This window comes from Equus asinus, chromosome 29 (assembly GCF_041296235.1).
Source record: "Equus asinus isolate D_3611 breed Donkey chromosome 29, EquAss-T2T_v2, whole genome shotgun sequence".
Lineage (NCBI taxonomy): Eukaryota > Metazoa > Chordata > Mammalia > Perissodactyla > Equidae > Equus > Equus asinus.
Window position 1 is genome coordinate 35,150,131 of NC_091818.1, and position 21,928 is coordinate 35,172,058.

General features: G+C 35.8%; 1 protein-coding gene across 2 annotated transcripts in view; it reads left to right on the top strand.

Moving 5' to 3' along the window:
- The window catches only part of UPF2 (UPF2 regulator of nonsense mediated mRNA decay), a 110,998-nt gene that overhangs the window by 55,529 nt on the left and 33,541 nt on the right, over positions 1–21,928 (top strand). For both annotated transcript variants that reach the window (XM_044761932.2, XM_044761934.2), the window contains exons 9-14: positions 2,871–2,979; positions 10,134–10,247; positions 12,304–12,420; positions 16,879–17,064; positions 18,966–19,169; positions 19,900–20,175. In XM_044761932.2, coding sequence (XP_044617867.1) covers positions 2,871–2,979; positions 10,134–10,247; positions 12,304–12,420; positions 16,879–17,064; positions 18,966–19,169; positions 19,900–20,175 — 1,006 coding nt within the window. The remainder of the gene's footprint in view (positions 1–2,870; positions 2,980–10,133; positions 10,248–12,303; positions 12,421–16,878; positions 17,065–18,965; positions 19,170–19,899; positions 20,176–21,928) is intronic.

Here is a 21,928-nt window from a genome sequence, read left to right on the forward strand (position 1 = left end):
ATTGCATAAACTTGTCAAATTTAATATTATAAAAATAGGATGATCCTTAGTATGGTGAAGAATATTTTAGATTAAAGCTAACAATATACTTAAGATATTTATCTATCAAATACCTATTGAGCACCTACCATGTTCTAAGCACTATTGTGAGTGCTGGTAAACTGTTTACCATGGAGCTTACGTTCTAGTGGGGAAGGGTGACAAACAAGATAACGATAACAACAAGCAAGTAAATTATGTATGTTAGAAGGGATAAATTCTGTGTTAAAACATAGTGCAGGGTAAGGGGGTTGGAAGTGGTGGAGTGGGGTAGATTTGCAGTCTCCGTGGAGTATTCAGAATGGGTCTCAGAGAGGGGTTGTCATTGGAACTAAGGTGCGAGGTTGTCTTTGGAACTAAGACTTGCCCTTGGAGAGAAAGTAAGCTGTGGAATATTTGGGGGAAAGCATATTCCGGCTAAGGAGAACAGTCGGTGCGGATGGAGGCTCTGAGGTGAGAGCTTGCTTGCCGTTTTGAGGATTAGAGAAGGGCCCTGAGGCTGGAGCAGTGAGCAGGAGAGAATAGTAGGAGATGAGGTGAGATCAGTTTATGAGGTCACAGAAGTACTGTTTGAGAGAATTAGAACCTGAGCCTCCTAACTCCTGGCGCAGTGCTCTTTGTTATCCCATGACCTCAACTCTTGTCTCTCAACGTTTCTGACCTGTGCTTGTGGCACTTGGGAGTGATGGAAACTGGGCATAGGTTTAATGTTCTATGTTTGTATTTGGCAGTTGCTTATGAACTGAAAAAGAAAAAAGTATTTGTTGCTCAAGTGGGTATGAGAAACCTAATATTCTAACTAAAATATAAATATATTAAAATATAATATTTTAGGTGGTATGGTGGTTAAGTTCACGCACTTCTCTGTGGTGGTCTGGGGTTCGCAGGTTCAGATCCTGGGCATAGACCTACGCGCCACTCATCAGGTCATGCTGTGGCAGCATCCCACATACAAAATAGAGGGAGATTGCCACAGATGTTAGCTCAGGAACAATCTTCCTCAAGCAAAAAGAGGAGGAAAGGCAATGGATGTTAGCTCAGGGCCAGTCTTCCTCACCAAAAAAAAAAATTATATAATATTCTAACTAAAGATTGAAAATTACAAAGTAAATTTGAAATTATTTTGTATCCATCTATTATGCAAGAGAATTAAATGTTCTTTTGCCCCAGGCTTTTTTTTGGTACTAGCAGACATTAAGAAAATTATTACGTATTTATGAGAGTATCTTACAGGAATACCTCATTTTTGTAATATCATCAAGGAGTAATGTGACCCACGTATGTGCATTTTCTGTGACAGGAGCTTAACCTTGAATTGATAAAACTTTTAAAATAACTTAATGTTTAAAATAAAGTTTAACGCTAATGTTTTCATTCAAATCTTTACATGATGGATTAAAAAGGATATGATGTGTTGAAAAATTATTTTTGAGGTACTACTACAAAGCCACCGTATTCTGGACTTCTCTCGACATCTGTGCCCTATTTCTGAAATGGTGATTATAATATCCACCTCATAGGGAGTTAGTAGGATCAACAAGTTAAATAATGGATGTTAGATGCCTAGGACAGGGCCTGGCACATTCATAAGAGCTGAATAAATGATAATTTTTTAAAGAGACTGTAATAGTCCAAGAGGAATACAAAGTTTTTGAGGCTCTTAGGCATGAATTTGAGCACTTTCTTCCCCTTGGCCTCACCTTTCAAATTTATCTTCATTCTTCCTTTCTTTTCTATGTTCTTCTTCCAACTACGGCTTAATCTGTCCATGCTAGGAGTTTTCCAGATCTAATTCTAAGCCTTTCATGGTATGCAGACTTTTCTCTGATGATCAGCCCATTTTCATGTGTGATTCTAAAGTGATATATTCAGGGATAATTAAGATGTGTAAGATTGTTTCTGATTTAAATGGCTGCAGGCTGTCATGGTTTTTGACCTCTTGTGTTGAATTGTTATAGTTTTTAGATTCCTTCTTCACTGCCCGCTCCCATTACTTGCTGCTGTCAGTGCAGCTGCTTTATGCGTTCCTCACTGCTGCTTATCTCAGTGTCTGGTCTGCCAAGTGTTGAATCATTGGATGATCAACTTTTATAAAATAATGTCTGTGGCAGGAATGGAAAATAAATTTTAGCTTGTGGGTTGAGTCTGAATAGTCCTGGCGGCCTAGACTGCTGTGTTAAAGGAAGATTCTGGAGCTGCGTCCAAGTTTGATGAGAAAGTGCTTTGATAATGGAAGAGGGGCGGCAGCATGAGTAACAACATATTTGCCATTTATTGTCTAAAGTAAGAGTAAATGGGCACTGCATGAGAATCTGGGTTCTGTAATGAGTAAAATACAGAAGTTAGTGTGTGGGTTTTATGATATTATTTTGATTTCTTAGATGCCTTTTGGTTATTGGTTGCCCTTTTACTGTAGACATCCAGGTTTCCAAATAACGTATTCGTGGATAAGTGAAGATGGTTTAAAAGGACTCCTTTTTGTACTGTTTGTTAGGTTGGTTTACTCAGTAATTACGTGATTAAAAATTTAAGCCACGCCAAAACTTAGTGTTTGCTTTGTATTTCATTTTTTATCAAAATTACATACTCAATGAAATTGCAGATGTGCGATAAATGCACTGAATGGAAAATACCAGATTATTAATAAACTTTCACAAAGCAAATTGAGTTTCCATCTACTTCATTATGATGACAAGAAATAGGCATGTCTGTATGGTTATTAGTTTTGGTAATCATTTAATGTGTCAATATATCTGAGAAAGTTTAAATTTTAAAATGAATTCTTTCTGGTGTGTCTTTTCTTTTACACATATCACATGTAACTTTTGCAGGTTGGATTTGCTACCATTTTATGCAAGATTGGTTGCTACATTGCATCCCTGCATGTCTGATGTAGCAGAGGATCTTTGTTCCATGCTGAGGGGGGATTTCAGATTTCATGTATGTATTTAAGCATTTATTTTGTAATATGTATATACTTATAAATTGAGTGAGGATTCTTTGAGTATGATTATTTTATTGGTAAGCATATTTTTGAAATTTGATAGTGGTATAACAGTTCAGAATGTATGGACGTCTCAGTTTTTAAAATGTAAATTTACTCAACAAAGCTTGAAATTGATAAGTGATACTCCAGTTTGGAGGAGAGCTGTTGCTGCTACCTTGTTTCCCCTTTGTAGATACTGCCCTTTTGCTTTTCAAAGGAAAAACCATTCTCCAAGGTCAAGAGAGCCAGCAGGCCTCATTGGTGTTCCCACAAGAAACATAGGCTTGGCCTTGACGAGTCAGGCACAGTGCCTGTGGGATGCCCGTTTTGTTTTTGGGGCTCCAAATGTTCAGGGCACACGTGTTTCCACAAATGCTCTGATCTCAATGAGTGCTGTTGTAGCCCATGATTTTGTTGACTCATGCCTTAAGAATCTTTACCTTGGATAGTGGTGACTTCTTTAAAGAGTACCCTGGTAAGTACCAGGGACCTGTTACCAGACAGCTTCCCTACCTTTCCACTCCTGGGAGTCTTAACAGACTGCCTGTTAGTGGCTCTCCCAGCCCCACATTACCCAGTCATCTTATGGAGGTGATAAAGTTTCAAGTATAGGCTTGAAAGGAGTAAAATGATACCTTAGAGGTGACAGAAAGTGAACATTGGTAGACTGTGAAAAGATGTGAAATTCAGGTGTTTATGTTAGCGCATGAAAAATTGTGTATTAGAATTTAGCTTTATAGCAGGGGGCTTGGAATGCAAATAAGTGTTTGCTATGCTCACTATACACTTTAGCGCACCCGATAGACACAAGTCAGTAGCATTGCTGAGCACTCAGAGAACAGGCATAATTCCTGAGGTCAGGAATCTCACAGTATAATTGGGGAGATAAGGCATAAATACTCAGGAAAGCAAGAGTGAAATAAAAGTTTAAACCCTGAATGTATTTGATAGTATAAGGAATTGTGGGATTAACTGCCAGATGAATCTTTCGAGAGTGAGTGCCTGAGTTCAGAGGAAGGAGAAAGCCTCAGGGAGGGGTGGAATGCTCTCTGAAGGCTTCTTGCCGTAGGTGTTAATTTGTTAATGTGAGATGTGTAATTAAGATTTTTCTGGACCAGCTTTTGCTGAAGTATGTTTGGCTTTTCATAGATAGTGTTAAGCAAGAGGATGTTTCTGTGTTTAAAGAAGTTTGGAAACACTGAGAACAAGAAAGTTAAATGGTTTTGTTTGTGTTTTATGGTAAGAATTCTCAAAGCTTTAATAGGATAATGTGCATTGTGAACCTCCTGGAGGGGGTTGAATATGTAGTCACTCAAAGACACGCTTTGATAAATGCTGCTAGTTTGGGGACAGTTGCATCAGAAGTTATAATATTCTTGTTGATGTATTTAATCCCATCCTACAAACAAGAAACTGTTTCACTAGCAGACACTATGACTGCATTATGAGTTATATGCATACACCCCTCAACCAAATCCAAAATTAAACAGAACACAAGTTGTCGGACCAAGCATGATTAGTGCTTTTGGTGATAAATGTAAAATTAAGAAAATTCTATTCATGTATACATCTCCTCCCACCTTTGAAAATTGGGGTGGTAGTTGAGAGAATTGGCATTTTTTGTTACTGATGTAATGCTTCATTACAACTGGGAGAGTATCAGAGTTCTAAGAGTATACTTTGGGAACCACTGCTCTCAGGGCAGAGAAGAAAGGGCACTTGAGGTCATCGATCACGTTCTGCTTCTTCCGGGATCTATACTTCCCCACCCCTAAATCTGCAGACTTTGCCAATGACTTTTTATTAGGCTATCATATGGTCAGCACTCTCCCATCCTTAAAGGAACATAAAATAATAGCAACAAGAAAACTTCCCTCAACTGCACCCCCTCATCCTCTTTCATTTCCATCTCGTTCGGGTTTTTTCGAGTGTCCTTGTCTCTTCTTCGGACATTTGCAGTTCGTTCCACCATCTTAGAGACTGCCACCGTCCTCCTAATTGCTTCGTGCTGGTTGGTGTTCCTACAGATTCTACACTGCTGGGCTCACCTGCTTTTTAGGAAGCTGTCCTTCTGGCTCCACCATATAGGAGCGTTGTAGCTTTGGCCAAGTTCCTTAAGTCTCTAAACCTTGGTTTCCTTGTCTATTAAATAGGGATAATACTGGCATCCTTTTAAATAGGATTGTTCTTATGGATTAAGTGAGATAATGCATATGAAGTATTATTATTATAATTATCCCTTGTCTACCACCATTCTTTCCTGGTTCTTACTTATGACTGCTGTTCTCAATATCCTTCACTCTTTTGTCCAGCTGAGTTTATATGTTGGTGTTCCCCAGACTTTTCTTCCTTCACTCTCCTTTTTGACAGAACACATTTTACCTTGGGTTCGGTTAACATCTATTTCCCAGCAACTTCGAATACCTATCTCTTGCCAGAACCTCTCCCCTGGTGCTTAGTAAGTTCTCATGTGCTTCTAGGTAATATGTCCATAAAACAAACTCAGGATTTTCTTCTTGAAATGTCTTTAACCTTCATTTCCTTCTGTCAGCGTCTGTATTCTCCCTGTAAATTTGCAGTATATTTTATCTAATCACTAAGAGAAATACCTCTGCTTGTGCCGCTCTGACATTCAGGAGCCAGTGTTCACCAAATTCTATTGATGCTGTCTTCTAAAAACACCTCCTCAAATCTAGCATCTCCTCTTCATCACCAGTGACACTGTCTTTCATTCTTCATAGCTTGAATTATGAGAATAGCTTTTTTTTGATGAGGAGGGTTGGCCCTGAGCTAATGTCTGTTGCCAGTCTTCCTCCTTTTGCTTGAGGAAGATTGTCGTTGAGCTAACATCTGTGGCAATCTTCCTCTGTTTTTTATTGTGGGATGCTGCCACAGCATGACTTGTTGAGCTGTGTGTAGGTCTTGTGCCTGAGATCCGAACCCATGAACCCCTGGCTGCCAAAGTGGAGTGCGTGAACTTAACTGCTATGCCACTGGGCTGCCCCCAACTTTTAGCTTTTTGGATCCAGCCTCTCTATTGGTAAAATAACATGACTACATATCCCAGTGTAATTTATTTATAAATTTTATGCATTTGCAATTGTAGAACATACTTTATGTGCATTATAAAACATACAAAAATAAACTGAAAAGTATGAGATAAAAAACAAAATCATAGGGGCCAGCCCTGTGGCCGAGTGATTAAGATTACACGCTCCACTTTGGCGGCCCAGGGTTTCGCTGGTTCGGATCCTGAGCGCAGACATGGCACTGCTTATTAGACTACGCTGAGACGATGTCCCACATGCCACGACTAGAAGGACCCACAACTAAAATATACAGCTATGTACTGGGGGGATTTGGGGAGAAAAAGCAGGAAAAAATAAAAGATTGGCAACAGTTGTTAGCTCAGGTGCCAATCTTAGGGGAAAAAACTGAAACATTGTTACCTAAAAAAACCCAAAATCATAAATGAAGTTACAATATTCATTTTCCCAAACCCCTGTAGATTAAGAGTCTTGCCCACCATACTTGGAGATGAGTGGTCCATAGAATAAAATAAATAAGTTTCTTTGAAGGCACATTTACTTATTTATAGATTCAGTGCCTACTTAGTGTTTAGCATATAGTAGATTTTCTTAAAAATTAGTTGAATGATTGACTGAATAAAGTTTATGTAAAACAAAATGAACAAATTATGGAGAACAGAAAGTATAATATCTGTTTGGGTGAAGTTATCAAGGGCCACTTGCGGGTAGAGGGTTTTTCCAGTAGGGAATAGTGAATGATAGGCCTTGGAAATGCTTACTTTTTATATCTTGACATATCTGAAGAGTTTTTATTAATGCATATGTCTTTAGTTATCAGTTAATCTCAGCTTCAGCTGTCATTAATAAATGAGTTGTGAGCACCATTTTTTGCTAAAGATGATTGACTATGTAAGTAAATCTTAGACATTATTGAACTAAAAATAGAGAAAATCTTACTTTGTTAATTCATCTGTATTTACTTTTTCAGAAGTGTTGACATACCTTTTGATCATAAGGAGTCAATAAGTGAGAATGGAAAACATTGAATTAGGAGTCAGAATAAGTTAGTCTTTTTAATAAGTATAGCCTTTTGAAAAGCCTTCAGTTCTTTCATCTGAAAATGAGGGAGTGAGATAATTGATTTCTAATACTTTATTTAAAAATTCTATAATTTTTACATGTTACTTACATTGTACCTCCTTAACCTCAATACTATTTAAGAATAATTGTGGATAATACACTGTTACATGTTTTGAAAGCTGTAATGCTCAGTAATAGTTAAACTTGTAGGAGACTCCACAGCAGGTGTTAAGAGCTTGTGCATCCAGTCATGCAGAGAGATTTTAAAGAACATGTGTATGTATTTCCCAGCCCTACTCCCCCTAAGGATTCAGCTTCAGGATATCATTTTTGAAATACTTCCTTATACTTTTTTTGTTTCTACATTTCTTTAATTGTAAAAGAAACAAATGTGTAGTGTAGGTGATTTAGAAAATAGAAAATATGTAAAATAGAAAGAAAGAAGAAAATCCCCATAATTTCATTGCTTAGAAGCACACGCTGTGGGCCGGCCCCGTGGCTGAGTGGTTAAGTTTGCGCACTCTGCTTTGGCAGCCCAGGGTTTAGCTGGTTTGGATACTGGTGTGGACATGGCACCACTCGTCAGGCCGTGCTGAGGCGGTGCCCCACATGCCACAACTAGAGGGACCCACAACTTAAAATACACAACTATGTACTGGGGGGATTTGGGGAGAAAAAGCAGAAGGGAAAAAAAAAGGTTGGCAACAGTTGTTAGCTCAGGCACCAATCTTTAAAAAAAAAAAAAAGCAGACCCTGCTAATATTTTGGTTTTTTTTTTTTTTTTTTTACCTCTTTTGCTCTGTAGTTTTTTATGGATGAATTTATATGTAAATTTTTCATTCTTCTCACTCAGAAGCATTTTACAATGACGTTTAAAACACTTCGTAAGGGTCACATTAAAGGTTGTGTACTCTTTTGTCCTGTACATTAATTGCTTAATATCAAGTGAAGTGTAGTTATCATCAGCAGCACCACCACCATCATTGTCATCATCCTTATTTTACCAGGTGGGCCCCCAGATGCAGGGAGTTTATGTGATTATCTACCATCATAACCCGAAAAATGGGACAGAATGACTACAAGGGCTCAGATGTTCTGACTTTAGGTCTTTTGCTCTTTCATGTCCCTGTAGTATGCATATAAACATTAAGCATTTTCATTTGTTTGCTCACTTAGTAAACATTTATTTAGTGTTCATGTATTAGTAATAGAAATATACAAAGATGGATAAAATTAATAATACCTAATATTTATTGAGCTCTTCCTGGTTCCAGGCACTATTGTGCTTTACATGTATGTGCTTTACATGTGTTAATTCAGTGAAGACTCAGAGCAACCCTATGAGGTAGGTTGCTTTTATTAGTTCCATTTTACAGATGAGGAAATTGAGACACAGAGTTTAAGTAAGCTAGTAAGTGATAGAGCTGGCATTTAAACCCAGCAAATCTGGTCCAGAATCCACACTCTGAATCTGTCCTAGGAGTTCACAAAATAAGATAAATTAGCAAGAGGAGCTTTTTGTATGCAGTGCTTATCAAACGTGTGTTTGTGAAAGGGTTTTTATGAAGGCTGTACTCTTTTCCAAATTGTAGGGCTAAAACAGTCAAGTTTATTCAATATTATTTGTTTAATGTTATAAACTAGAATCTAGTTGGTTCTATTTTTTCTATTTGTCTCTAATCTCAAAGCTATTTTGTATGCTTAAATGATGTGGTTAAAATAAAGTTGTGTAAGTTGAGTTTTTGTGGTTTTATTTTTAATTGATACAATTTTGTTGAAGATTATAGTGAGCTTCTAGTTTGTTCTGTTTTTTAACTGAGTAAACATAGTTTTGTTTAAAAATTATTCGTGAAGGTCTAAAAAGCCTAAACACCTTCCTCTGCTAGCTATACAAAGTAGGTCCTCAAAAATGAAAGTGATAAATTGCATTTAAGTGTTAGCTGTCTGAGTATGTAGAAGTTTAGTATATATATAAATGATGATTACTATTTGTCCAGCTCCTGGTGAAGTTAGGTCTTCTTTTGAATCCCAGCACATACTAGTGTAGTGGAATTCTCAAGTAATAGGAGACTGGGATTCTAGTTGTTGTTTTAACTTTGTTGTTGTTTTAACTGTTAAATCAGAGTTATAACAGCTATTGTTCCTTTCCCAGAATGTTGTTATGTGGATCAAATAAGATAGAATAGTATTCTGAAAAAGTAAGGAACGCTAAACTATTTCAGGGCACCACCACATTATTGTCATTGTTGTTCAGATAAAAGGTTTCTAGACTGTGGGTTTTGTTTTCTGATGAAAGTCTAATTCTGAGGTTAAATCCAATTACATATTTCTTGACATGTCTATTCACATTGTAATGTTTAATAGGATTTTGTTGTATTTACTATTTCTTGAAATGTGTCCCTAAGTAGAGGGCTTGTATTCACAAAGGATTTGAACTTTGATATACCACCATGACTGGTTATAAAAAAAGAACAGTAATTATATTGGAAATTTCATTGTGATGAATTTATAATTTAAAATGCAGTATATAATTTGTAACTGTAGTACATGAACTGAGTCTTAATGATATTTTCACTTAAGTAAGCTCTTGGCATTAATTACTTTTGAAGCAGCATCTCCTAAAGTGTGTTCTTTACAATATTAATTTAATGGGATGTTAACATTTCAAAAGGGGGGGTTGTGTTGCCAGATAAATGTGAGAAACATTGGATTAAATTAAGCATGTTTGTTTATTTGAGAGCCTCTTTAAGCCTGATAAAATGCATTGTTTCCCAAAATTATTTGACCATAGAACATTGTGACAAAGCACATCCTGGCACTGGTGTTCCACAGGGCTTATTTTGCCTTAACTTAAAATAATTTGAATATGTCAAGAAATTATACCCAAATTTATTTAAAATATTTATTATTAATTCAGTCTTAGTAAAATAACAGTTTTTATCACCAAGATTTCAAAATGTTAATTATCTAAGCAGTGTCTCTTTTCTCTTAATTTGTAGGTACGAAAAAAGGACCAGATCAACATTGAAACAAAGAACAAAACAGTTCGTTTTATTGGAGAACTAACTAAGTTTAAGATGTTCACAAAAAATGATACACTGCATTGCTTAAAGGTTAGTGTGGAATTATTTGAATTATTTTTTAATAGACAACTTTAATGTTTTAGTTACAAATTCTGCAGAAAATGAAATAATTAAGAGATTAATCCAAAATGAAGACAAGAAAGGAGTAAAAAGGAACATTAAACATATGAGCAAAATAGAAAACAAATATTAAGATGGTGGATACAAATGCAGCTATAATAGTAATTACATGAAGTGTAAAAGGACAAAATACAATCAAGTAAAAGCCTTAAGAATATAAGACTTGATTAAAATAACAACACTCTATGTTGCCTACAACAGGGATACCCTTAAAGAGCAGAAAAGCTAAAGTAAAAAGATGAGGGAAATATACCATGGAAGCACTGATCAAAAGACACCTGGTTTCATTATTATCAGACAAGTAGACTTGAAGGCATGAAGCATTATTAGAAATAAAGAAGGACGGTTCATAATGATGAAGAGATCATTTTAACAGGAAGGCATTACCTTCCTGAGTCAGTATGCATCCAATAATGTAGCTTCAAAATATATAAAGCAAAAATCGATAAGGAAAGGAGAAATAAACAAGTCCACAACCATAGTGAGAGACTTGAAATACCTTTCAATAGATGAAAGAACAGGCAGACACAAATCAGTATGTGTGTACAGAATTGAGCAACATCATTAACAACCTTGATCTAACTGACTCTATACCCAACAGCATCAGAATTTACAGTCTCTTCAGATGCACATGGATCATTTACCAAAATCAACCATAGAGAAAGTCTCAGCAAATTAGAGAAGATTGAAATTAATTCACGTTGTTTTCTATCCAAAATGGAATTAAGCTAGAAATCAGTTAGCAACTAATTATACGTGGTAAAGCTGATGCAGTATAGATGGAACAATTCTTCTCCATTTGGAATTAACAAAATAATAATAAATTTGTTATCAAATCAATTTCTATAGCATATTGCTAGTTATATATCACACAAAATGGATAACATAGATTCAAATACGTTTGGAAAATCCTGAGTTAAACAAATTTAACCAAGTTTCTTTACTCCTAAATGATTTCCTGAGAGTGTTTAAAATACTAATGGTCATAAATATTCAAGGAGTTAAGTTTTCTAAAACTAGTTAAAAGATCTCACTAGACTACAAAGCACATTTAGAGAAACTCTGGACAGCATTTTAAGAGGGCTTGTGAAAGCTTTCTCAATGCTGTAGTTGAAAGGAATCATGCCATGAACAATTGGGACATATTGGTATATTTCTTTGTACTATTATTAAAAATATATAGGAAGGATATACATTTCTTTGACATAGAAATTCCATTTCTATAAATTTGTTTTAAGGAAATAATCATATATGTGTGCACAGATTTTATCTACAAGGATGTTTGTCATGCCGTTATTTGTAATAGCAAGAAATTGTAAACACTTTGAATGTCCAGTAAATAAGAATCAATTAAACTTTAGTATAGTTCATATTATATAGTACTATAGATTTTAAAATCATTTTTAAATCATGCCATAGAAGGATAAATACAGACATAGAAAAATACTTAGCCAAAAGAACACCAACTTATTAAATGATGTGATGTGTCTGAAACACATCTTTGGTTTAGAAAATATGTCTAGAAAAAGATCAGGAGAATAAATACTAAAATGTTATAGGTAATGTGTTGTTTGTAAATTTCATACAATGAGCCTTTTGTAGTCAGAATTTTTAAAGTAAATTCATATAATCCAAAACAAAAAAGCCATTTAGAAAATGTCAACTGTGTGTGACATGTTTAAATACATAGCATCTAATAATAAATGTAGAAAGGGTTTTGATATTAGTTTCCATTTATCTATCTAAAAGGAAAGACATTAAATATATTGAAGTTTTTAAATAAAATTTTTATGGCTGATCACAAAAGATACCCAACAATTTAGCTTGTTAAACTAAAGTGGACTAGCTTTAGTTTTTCACACTGACATTTTTAAAGTTACACACATAAGATGTGTAATGTTTTCTTTCTCTGATAGGATTGAAATGTTATCTTTGTGGTTTTTCATCATCATTATTGGTATTACAGATGCTTCTATCAGACTTTTCCCATCACCATATTGAAATGGCCTGTACCCTACTGGAAACATGTGGAAGATTTCTTTTTAGATCTCCAGAATCTCACCTGAGGACCAGTGTACTTTTGGTAAGGATTTGAGGATCCTATCAGGAGCTTGCGGTTCTTGATTTACATAAGAGGTTAAAAATATTGACCAGAGTCTGTTATCTTTCTCTGCCATATAATTAAAAACATTTCTACCTAATGTAGAATATCCCATAGAGATGAGCTACCATTCCTGGAGAGCTGTAGGAATTTTTCTCACTTGGCTGCCAGTGAGTCTGCGGTATTATAAAGGGGGGATTAAATTCACCTCTAGTTAACCTTTGACAAATGATGCAAATGAGCAGGTACTCTTAATGCTATCATGTTAGAGCTGTCTTAATGGATATTCTTGGTACATTTCAAAGAAGCCATCGTTAAAGTGCTGTAAGCACATAAATTATAAGCTTAAAAATATAAAATTAAATTTTAAAATTAAAAAACAAAATATAAGCTTGAAAAATTAACTTGGAGGAGAAGTTATTTCTTAAGCTAATTAGGATGCCGAAATGGCCGTGAAGTTTATTAAGCAATTAAGTTATTGTACTTATTGATGATATCCACGCATTTGCTTGCAGCCTTTGGCAGGGGGAGTTCTGATGGGGGTGGGGATGTTGGTGTTACTGTTAAAGAGAGCTCTGGTTTCAGAATCCCTGGGCATAGACTACCATTACATCAGTGTTGATGTTACGGAGTCTTGATTGTGTCATTTTCTCTAGATATGTTTTTTTTTTTAGAATCTGGTTGTGAGCCTGAATACTCTGCTGATGATATTTAAAATACAGAAACATGAGAATTTATTTTTAGTAAACAAAATATTAATGTGAAGACCACCAAATGGAATTGATGTCCAAATTGCCTCTAGGTTTACATGACATTAATCATATAATAGTCATTCCAAATTTTTATTGTAACAAGGAGAAAACTCTTCCTCCTCTTTGGCTCAGGCTGGTAAGGTCAAATGAGGCACTGCTTAAAATTGTAATATTATTAAATTAATATTGTAAAATTATTTAAAATGTAATAGAGATGCCAGGAAAGCTTAGTTCTTTATTTTATTGGGGTTATATTGGTTTATAACACTGTGTAATTTCAGGTGTACATTATTGTATATCAGTTTCTATGTAGACTGCATTGTACTCACCACCAATAGCCTATTTTTTATCCATCACCATACATATGTGCCCCTGTACCCCTCTGATAACCACTAATCTGTTCTCTTTATCCGTGTGGCTTTTTTTTTTTTTAATCAGGAAAGCTTGATTTTTAACGTCTATTTTTATTTATAATATTGAATTCTCTATATTTATAATTTTTTGCTAGAGAAAACATTTACTAATGTGGGGGTCTGGATGAACATTGCATTGCTGAAAACCAGAGTCCTTCCTGCCTGCTGGTTTTCTTGGCTCGGTGGATCTTTCTCCTTCTTATAGCAAAAGCAGCTAGCCTTTATCATCAATTCTCTTGCTTTCTGCATGGGAGCCTTGTTTATTTATCATTTAACAGTTGGGAGGCTCCTCCTGTGTCAGGCATTAAGTGCTTCAGATCTTCAGGGATGTTACAGCTGGTCAGGAGGGGTAGTACAAAGAGGTGAAACACAGTTCCCATCCTCAAAGTGGTCTACATCTCGTGCTAATTCCAGTAATGTTGCAGGTGCTTTAATAGAGGTATGCGGAGGATACTACAGACTCACGGAGTGGGTACTTAAGCCAGACTGGTGAGTTAGGAAAGATCTTCCCAAATGGCTTCATAGTATTCACTGAGTGCAGCCTCTTTGTCAGACCTTTGGGATATAAAAGTGAAACAGATAGTCGCTGCTTTCATGGAGTTTACAGTCTAATAAGTCAGCCAGATGAGTAAGTAAACAATTGGAATAACGTGGTGGTAAGTGCAGTATAATGATATGGGTGAGCATAGGGTATTATTATGGATATAGATGGAAGAGGCACTTAATCTAGTCTTGGTATGTCAGGAAAGGTTCCCTGGGAAAAGTGCTGTTTATTTTAGAGACTAAGCTGTGTCTTAGAGGCAGAGAAGAGAAACATGTTGAGTCAAGCAGCTACAGATAAGAGAAGTAGGCACAAACTAGATTTTAAAGAGCCCTAAATTCTATGCTGAGGAACTAGAGTTTTTTCCCTGATGTCAATGAGTAGCTATTGAAGGATTTCGAGCAGGTACGATAGATAAGATCACATTTATGTTTTTAGCAAGATCAGTGTGGAGGAGATAACTGCAGTTGCTGAGCCCAAGGGTAGGCAGAACAGTGAAAAGGCTATTTTCAAAACCTAGGGAGAAGAGAGTGAAGAAATGATAGGGATTGGGAGGAATGGAGAATAATAACTGGCTGTAAAGAATTTTAAGAAGAAGAAAGTGCCCTAAGATAAGACTCAAGATTCTGGCATGGGCATCTGAGTGGATGGTGGTGCCAATCACAAAGATAAGGAAATATGAGAGGAACAGATGATGAGTTTGGTTTGAAGCACATGAATACTTACGCAATAATCTAAAATATATCCATATTTGTTTGGGAACACATATAACCTTTTAACTGCTTTGCTTTCAAAATTATTGGTTAATGTTAAAATTAGTTGGTGAGTGTGTTGGGGGAAATGATTCTAAAGCAGGCTAAATAAGGTAGAAACTAATCTTGATTTAAAACTGTATTATGTATATACAAGTGATAAGTTAGATGATGCATTATTTGTTTTGTCCAAAGAACTTACAGGGTGTGGTCATTATCTCTAGCCCTATTCAACATGGAACAGTTCTCTTGTCTGGTTGAAAGCATTCACTACTTAGAATATAGATGTCAGGAGCTGAGCTACAACCTCTAAGCTTTAGCAGTATTCATAGACAAGAGAAACAGTTATGAAGCTTGGTATACCCATCATTGAACTTTTTGTAAAGAGCAAAATTTTCCCCCAGTATATGATGGTTTTCCATGTATAGAAAAGCAGACCATGAGAAAGATTGAATGTGTTTTAAAAAATTCATTCATTAGTTCATGTATTATTCAACATTAATTGCATGCCTCCCACGTGCTGAGTCAGGCACTGTTTCCAGTGCTGAGTATAGAACAGTGAAAATGATGTGCCCTGCCCTACTTGAACTTAGAAATGCAGCCCACTTTTCAAAACTGCAGTCGTGCCACCAGCCCCCACCCCAGTCCAGACACCTGCTTGAAGCTTGTCAGTGGTTTCCCTCTGCGAGCTTAAAACCCGAAGTTCTTACCACGATCTGCAAAGTCTGGTGTTACCTAGCCCCTCCCTACCTATTAAATCTTATCTCATGCCATTCCATGTTGGCGCCACATTTGCCTTCGTCTAGTTCCTGTAACAGATCATTCTCTCTTTTCTCCTCACGGCCTCTGTTCTTGCTTTTGCTTTTGCTACTCCCCGTGGCTCTTCACAACTTTTTGTCATCCTTCAGATCATAGCTTAAATGTCACTTTCTCAGAGAGGCCACCCCTAACCCACCCTAATTAAAATAGGCTCCCTGATTTTCTCCATCTTAGTGCCTTGTTAGTTTCCTTCATACCACTAATCACAATTATTATTTAAAAGATCATTAGTTTATTTGTTGACTTGTTTATTCCGTCTTCCTGCACTCAACTGTTAGACTTCATGAAGGTAGAAACCTGTCTGTCTTGTTCACTGGTGAGTTCAGCACCTAGCATAGTGCCTAGCACATAGTAAGTGCCAAGCAAAATGTTTGTTGAATGACTGAATAAATTCAGTAATCTTAATGCTTAATATGATGTTGTTTTAAGAATTAGTGCTGTTTGAAGATCTTCAACTAATCCTTGGTTCTCAACTGGCATCTAGTGGGTAGAGGTCAAGGTTGGTGCAAAACATCCTGCAATGCCTAGAACAGTCCCCCCCGGCCAACATCCCCCCCAAGATTTATCTAGTCCAAAATGTCAATAGTACAGAGAGTGAGAAAGCCTGAACTAGATGATGATTGACTAGATCTGTGTTTGTAGTCACCTCCTCTGAGTTGATGCTGAGGGCTCTGGGCAAGTTAGAAGACCTTGGGGGCTTTTAGTTTTCTTGTCTATAGAGAGAGATCAGATGTATCTGGTGCAACATTAGATGGCACAAGCTCTGAGAATAAATGTACTCTCTACTGTTGTATGTGGAACAGCCAGAGTCACCCCTTTATTTATGTTCTTGGTCCTTAATTTCAGTCACTCACGTATAAGAGCCTTGCTTTGCTTAAGAGTTCATATAGTTTGGCAGAGTTTTAAGTAAAGTTACATTTGTAGCAAAGTTTTCTGAGTATTTTATTGGACAAGGCCTAAGATGAAGCAGTCATGGACTAATTTCTTCCCAAAAAATGATTAGTGGTATAACAATTAATGTGCTTACACTTTCTTAGAAATACTTAGTAATTGTTTTTTCCTTTTCCTTATCCTGAAATCTTATCACCAAGAGTAGAAGTTCAGTTAGGAATAAAGAAACCTTAGGATGAAAGAATTTGACTAATTTAGACTTTTTATTTTAGGAACAAATGATGAGAAAGAAACAGGCAATGCATCTCGATGCAAGATATGTCACAATGGTGGAGAATGCATATTACTACTGCAACCCGCCTCCAGCTGAGAAAACAGTGAAAAAGAAACGTCCTCCTCTCCAGGAATATGTCCGGAAACTTTTGTACAAGGATCTCTCCAAGGTTACCACTGAGAAGGTAAATCTTCATGAAATCATAGAGTAATAGTCCATTTGAGATTTCTGGTAGTGCTAAGCTTATATATAATAATCAACCAAATTAATTCTCCTTCATTCTAATCATAAAAGTGTTAAGAGCAGTGCACTTTCCTTCTAGCCCATGCAGTATATTGTTTTAGGTCAGGGACATGTATATTTCAGTTTTCCTAGATCAGTTTGTTTATAAATTGCTTTAGTACCCCACAACAGATAGATAAAAAGTGTAAGGAGCTTCCCATTTTGTAATTAGAGAAATTGAAGCAGAGCTGTTAGAGTCCCAGCAGTGAAATTTAGGAGAGGCAGGATTAGATCCCAGGTTCCATTATGATTAATTCTATGTAAGTCATCCTAAGAAGAAATTCGTATGATGATACGTTATATATGGGACGTATGTTTTGTTTTCCTTTTATGCTAACTTCTCACTCTAATTAAAATGATAATTCTTCTAAATTTAACTTTGATGCTGTATGTATATTTAAAACTTCCTTTGTCTCTGATATTCTCTGATGAACTCGCCTTTAAATATTTTGCTTTAGTACAGGGGATCTTAAATTTGAATGGGCTTTAGGAGGCCCATGACCCTCTGAAATTTCATAATTTTGAATCTGTAGGGCTGTTTTTTTCTGGAGAGAGGATCTATAGATTTCTTCAGATTCTTAGCAGGGGTCAATTTCCAGAAAAAGTTAAGAACCACTGATCTGTTATCTTAATTATCATAGATACCTTGTTAGAAACTACACTTTTATGTAGGATGTGTTGAACAGAACATTTCTTGGTTAACTCTACAAGTTGAAACAATCCAGTGTAGAACTTTGTTCTTTTTGGGAAAAAAATATTAAGCAAATTAACTTCTGGACAGAGAAAACCTATTGAGAGGATAAAAGGGATGAAGGTAATAGCTGTATTTATTATACATGGACGGGGTAGAAGGTAAGGAATGATAGTACAACTGCGAAAATTGACACCAACTTCCAGAGAGTCAGAGACAGTAATTGTTTAAAACAATAAGGATTTTGAGAGCTGTTTTAAAATTGCCTAAAAGTTTGAAAAATATGGAATGCTTATGCAATTGAGAGGACATGAACATTCCCAGTGAAGCTGCTCAGAGAACAAATTTAGTGCTTGAAAGATGGATTTTGGGCACAGAGTGGAGATAAAAGGAAGACTTTGCAATCTGCCAATAGTATCCATTTTCTTTCTGGATAAAAATAGAAAGAACTTGATTATAGGTAGAGCTCTGCTGATTATCTCATTACCAGTAGTGTTTTTGAAGTAGCAATGGCTAACATTTAGGGGGTATTTATAATGTGCCAGATCCTTTCCTTCATACATCACATGTTTTAACTTGTCTAATCCCCACAGCCAACTCTGAAGTAAGTGCTTTGATTGTCCTCCCTTTTACACAGGATGCTGTGAAATGTCAGTTCTCATGTCATATCCCTCATCTAAGTGATCTTTTAACCAACTGATCTTGTGTTTGTTTATTGGAAATTTTTGATTTATAAAAAGAAGTGTCTGAGATTATTTACGTCAAATGACGTATGAAAGAAAACATTATTTTTGGTAAATCTTGAGTATTTCTTTCAGTGACCTGAGTACATGAATAAATAGTGTTAGCTTTACTGAAGACTTAGAAACTCCAGGAAATTTGTGGCATTATGAAAAGATGTAGGGAAAATGTGAATAAATTTTGCCAATAATTAAGAAAAATCTTGTTTTTCTCATCTCTGACATGAAGAGGCTGATAGAGGATCTGTAAAGGTATTTTCCATTTGAAAAGTTTTATTACTGCACAATCATAATAAAATATCTGTATTATTGGGTATATTGGACTACTATGTGCTTATCTTAGTTAATTTAAACAAAAATCTTTTCGTTTAGGTTTTGAGACAGATGCGAAAGTTGCCCTGGCAGGACCAGGAAGTGAAAGACTACGTTATTTGTTGTATGATAAACATCTGGAATGTGAAATATAATAGTATTCATTGTGTAGCCAACCTCTTAGCAGGACTGGTGCTCTACCAAGAGGATGTTGGAATCCATGTTGTGGATGGAGTTTTAGAAGATATTCGATTAGGAATGGAGGTAACAAGGACTTTGTTAAAGTCATCAAAGTGGAGTTTGTAGAGAATTTAAACAACTTTTAAATCCTATTATTGAAAAATAATAATTTGAAAACCTTCCTTTCCTCATACATTGTTTACTATTACTTCTTTGGAGTTAGTGGTTTCTTAATAAACTCTGTTGTATCAGATTTCCTAGTCATCTCTCAGGCTAATGCTGGGGTATTTTTTTGCCTCTTTTTCTCAAGTCCAGTTAAGTTTATTTTGGAAGAGTTTAGTGAATTTTTATTATTTCAGGGTCACTTTGGGGACTCAGGTTATAGGAATCTGTCAGTTTACTAATTAGGAGAATTGATAATCATTTAATAAGAATTTCTGTAAGCAGTTCCCTCTTTCTATAAGCTTATTATTTCCTTAATTCATGGATTAGAGAGAAAATAAGTTGTGGGAGACCGATAGGGAGAATTACATTTTAACTGTTTTGTAAGCTATCAATTCATTTAATGATAGCTTAATATTAAATTTCACATTTAACATGTTCTTTTTGTTAAAGCTGTTTAAAGATAGCCATTTCCTAGAGAAAAAGGATTCCCAGAAGTGAGGACCTTGTTAAAAAAGAAGGAAAGAGCCCGTTATTTTTTCTTTGTTCAGTTTTCTTTCAGTAATCGATATTGTCAAGTGACAGAGGGGAATTTTACCTCTTTTCAAATACTTTACTATTCTTTAATAGAAATCTGTTTTTTTTTCTTTAGGTTAATCAACCTAAATTTAATCAGAGACGTATCAGCAGTGCCAAGTTCTTAGGGGAACTTTATAATTACCGAATGGTGGAATCAGCTGTTATTTTTAGAACTCTGTATTCTTTTACTTCATTTGGTGTTAACCCTGATGGCTCTCCAAGTTCACTGGACCCTCCTGAGCATCTTTTCAGAATTAGACTAGTGTGCACTATTTTGGATACCTGTGGCCAGTACTTTGACAGAGGTTCCAGTAAAAGAAAACTCGATTGCTTCCTTGTATATTTTCAGGTACTTAAACTGAAATATGCAGTTTGGCATCATTTAATGCATTGCTTCTGTTACAGAAATATTGGAGAAGAATTGCCTTAGCATTCATATATATAAAATATGTTCATAGTTAGATTACATTAGATTTATTCTTCCTTCAAGGGTGCTTTAGAGATTTAAAAATATATGGTGAATTCTATCATATAAACATTGTAATTGCATTGTAACTTTTATGATTGATAATTTGGGGAATTATTTTGGTACAGTTTATAAATTTGGTACAGTACTTTGTGGATTATGGTATTTGGTACACTAACTTATGAATTAAATTACTTGTGATTTTTTTATACATTTGGGTGCATTCTTCTCACTCACCTGTGTTCTGGTTTTACATGTAAAATTCTTGTTTCTAAATGATTCAACTTTTTTTTTAGAAAAGCTATCACTGGGGAAAATATTTTTAACACAAAGAAATATTTGTTCATTCATTGGTAAACTCTTAGGTTGTACTTTTCTTATCTTAATTTCACTTAATTGTGTAACGTTCTGATTTAGAGCAAGTACAGGGTAAATTAAATTCAGATACAAATACAGAAACAATTCTACAACTTCTGTGAAGTTGGTGTTCCAGAAGTTGGCTCGTAGGTTGGTTGTTTGAAACTGAATCTCTGTTTCTCATAAAGTACAATGTCACAAGTACTTATTAGGGTGAAGAGCTCACTGTCGAATTCTCCAGATTTTACTGAAATAAAGCACCATTAGTCCTATTCAATTCTATATGATCATTCCATTCTATATAATCTATTGTTAGTGTTGGTGAAGAAAATAAATTTAAAACTACAACTTGAGGTATCAAAAACACATCCACATAGTGGCTGGGGTTAAGTGGGGGTAAATACTCTGGGGAAGGAGCAGTTGGTTAACTTTCTATGACCACTAACACTTGCAATCGAGGACAACATGTTACTCCTTCATTTTCTTAATTGATGAGCCAAAAATGGGGAGAGGAGTTTTGGAGATTTGAGAGTCAGATTCCCTCTTGCATGTAAAGACTGTCTTAAGTTGAGAATGGCCTGTATTGAAAACTGGAATTTTGCTGCAGAATGTCAGCTGTAACTGTCAGCATCCACAGTAGAATCTCTTTCAGAAGAGTATCCTTGTTTGCATTCACTCTGACATCCCAGGCTGAGAGAACAGAGCCACTCAGAAATATCCAGGAGCAGAAAGAGACAAAAGACTTTTCCACACTGATTAACAGGCAGAAATGTGTAGCAGGGCTAAACCTAGGGAATGGGAGTAAGAAGTGAGTGAGGCCTGAGGGTGAGGTCAGTGTGTTCTGCCCAGAACATAGAGTGTCCAGTTAAGTGTTAGAAGGCCAGATGGAAAGGATCACCTGTGAGCTCTAGTGTGCGTCCACATCACTTGGGGATATTGTTAAAATGCAGATTATGATCCACTTGGTCTAGGATGGGGACCTAAGAGTATGTGTTTCTAACAAGCTCCCAGTGAGTCCATGCTTTGCGTAGCAAGGACCTAGAAGAAACTGGGGAGGAAGAGTAAGGCACCCAGAGGAATACCTGCTTATATACAAGTAAATTCTTGGTTATGCTTTTTAGTTAATCTGAACTTATGAATTACAAGTACAAAATAGAGGGAAGGAGCTGGGCTAAGAGAAGAGAGGGGAAATACCTAAAAAGTGCCATATACACAGTAGATGTTCAATAAATGCTTGCTGACTAATGATTTTCGTATATTTCACACACTATGTTTTCAG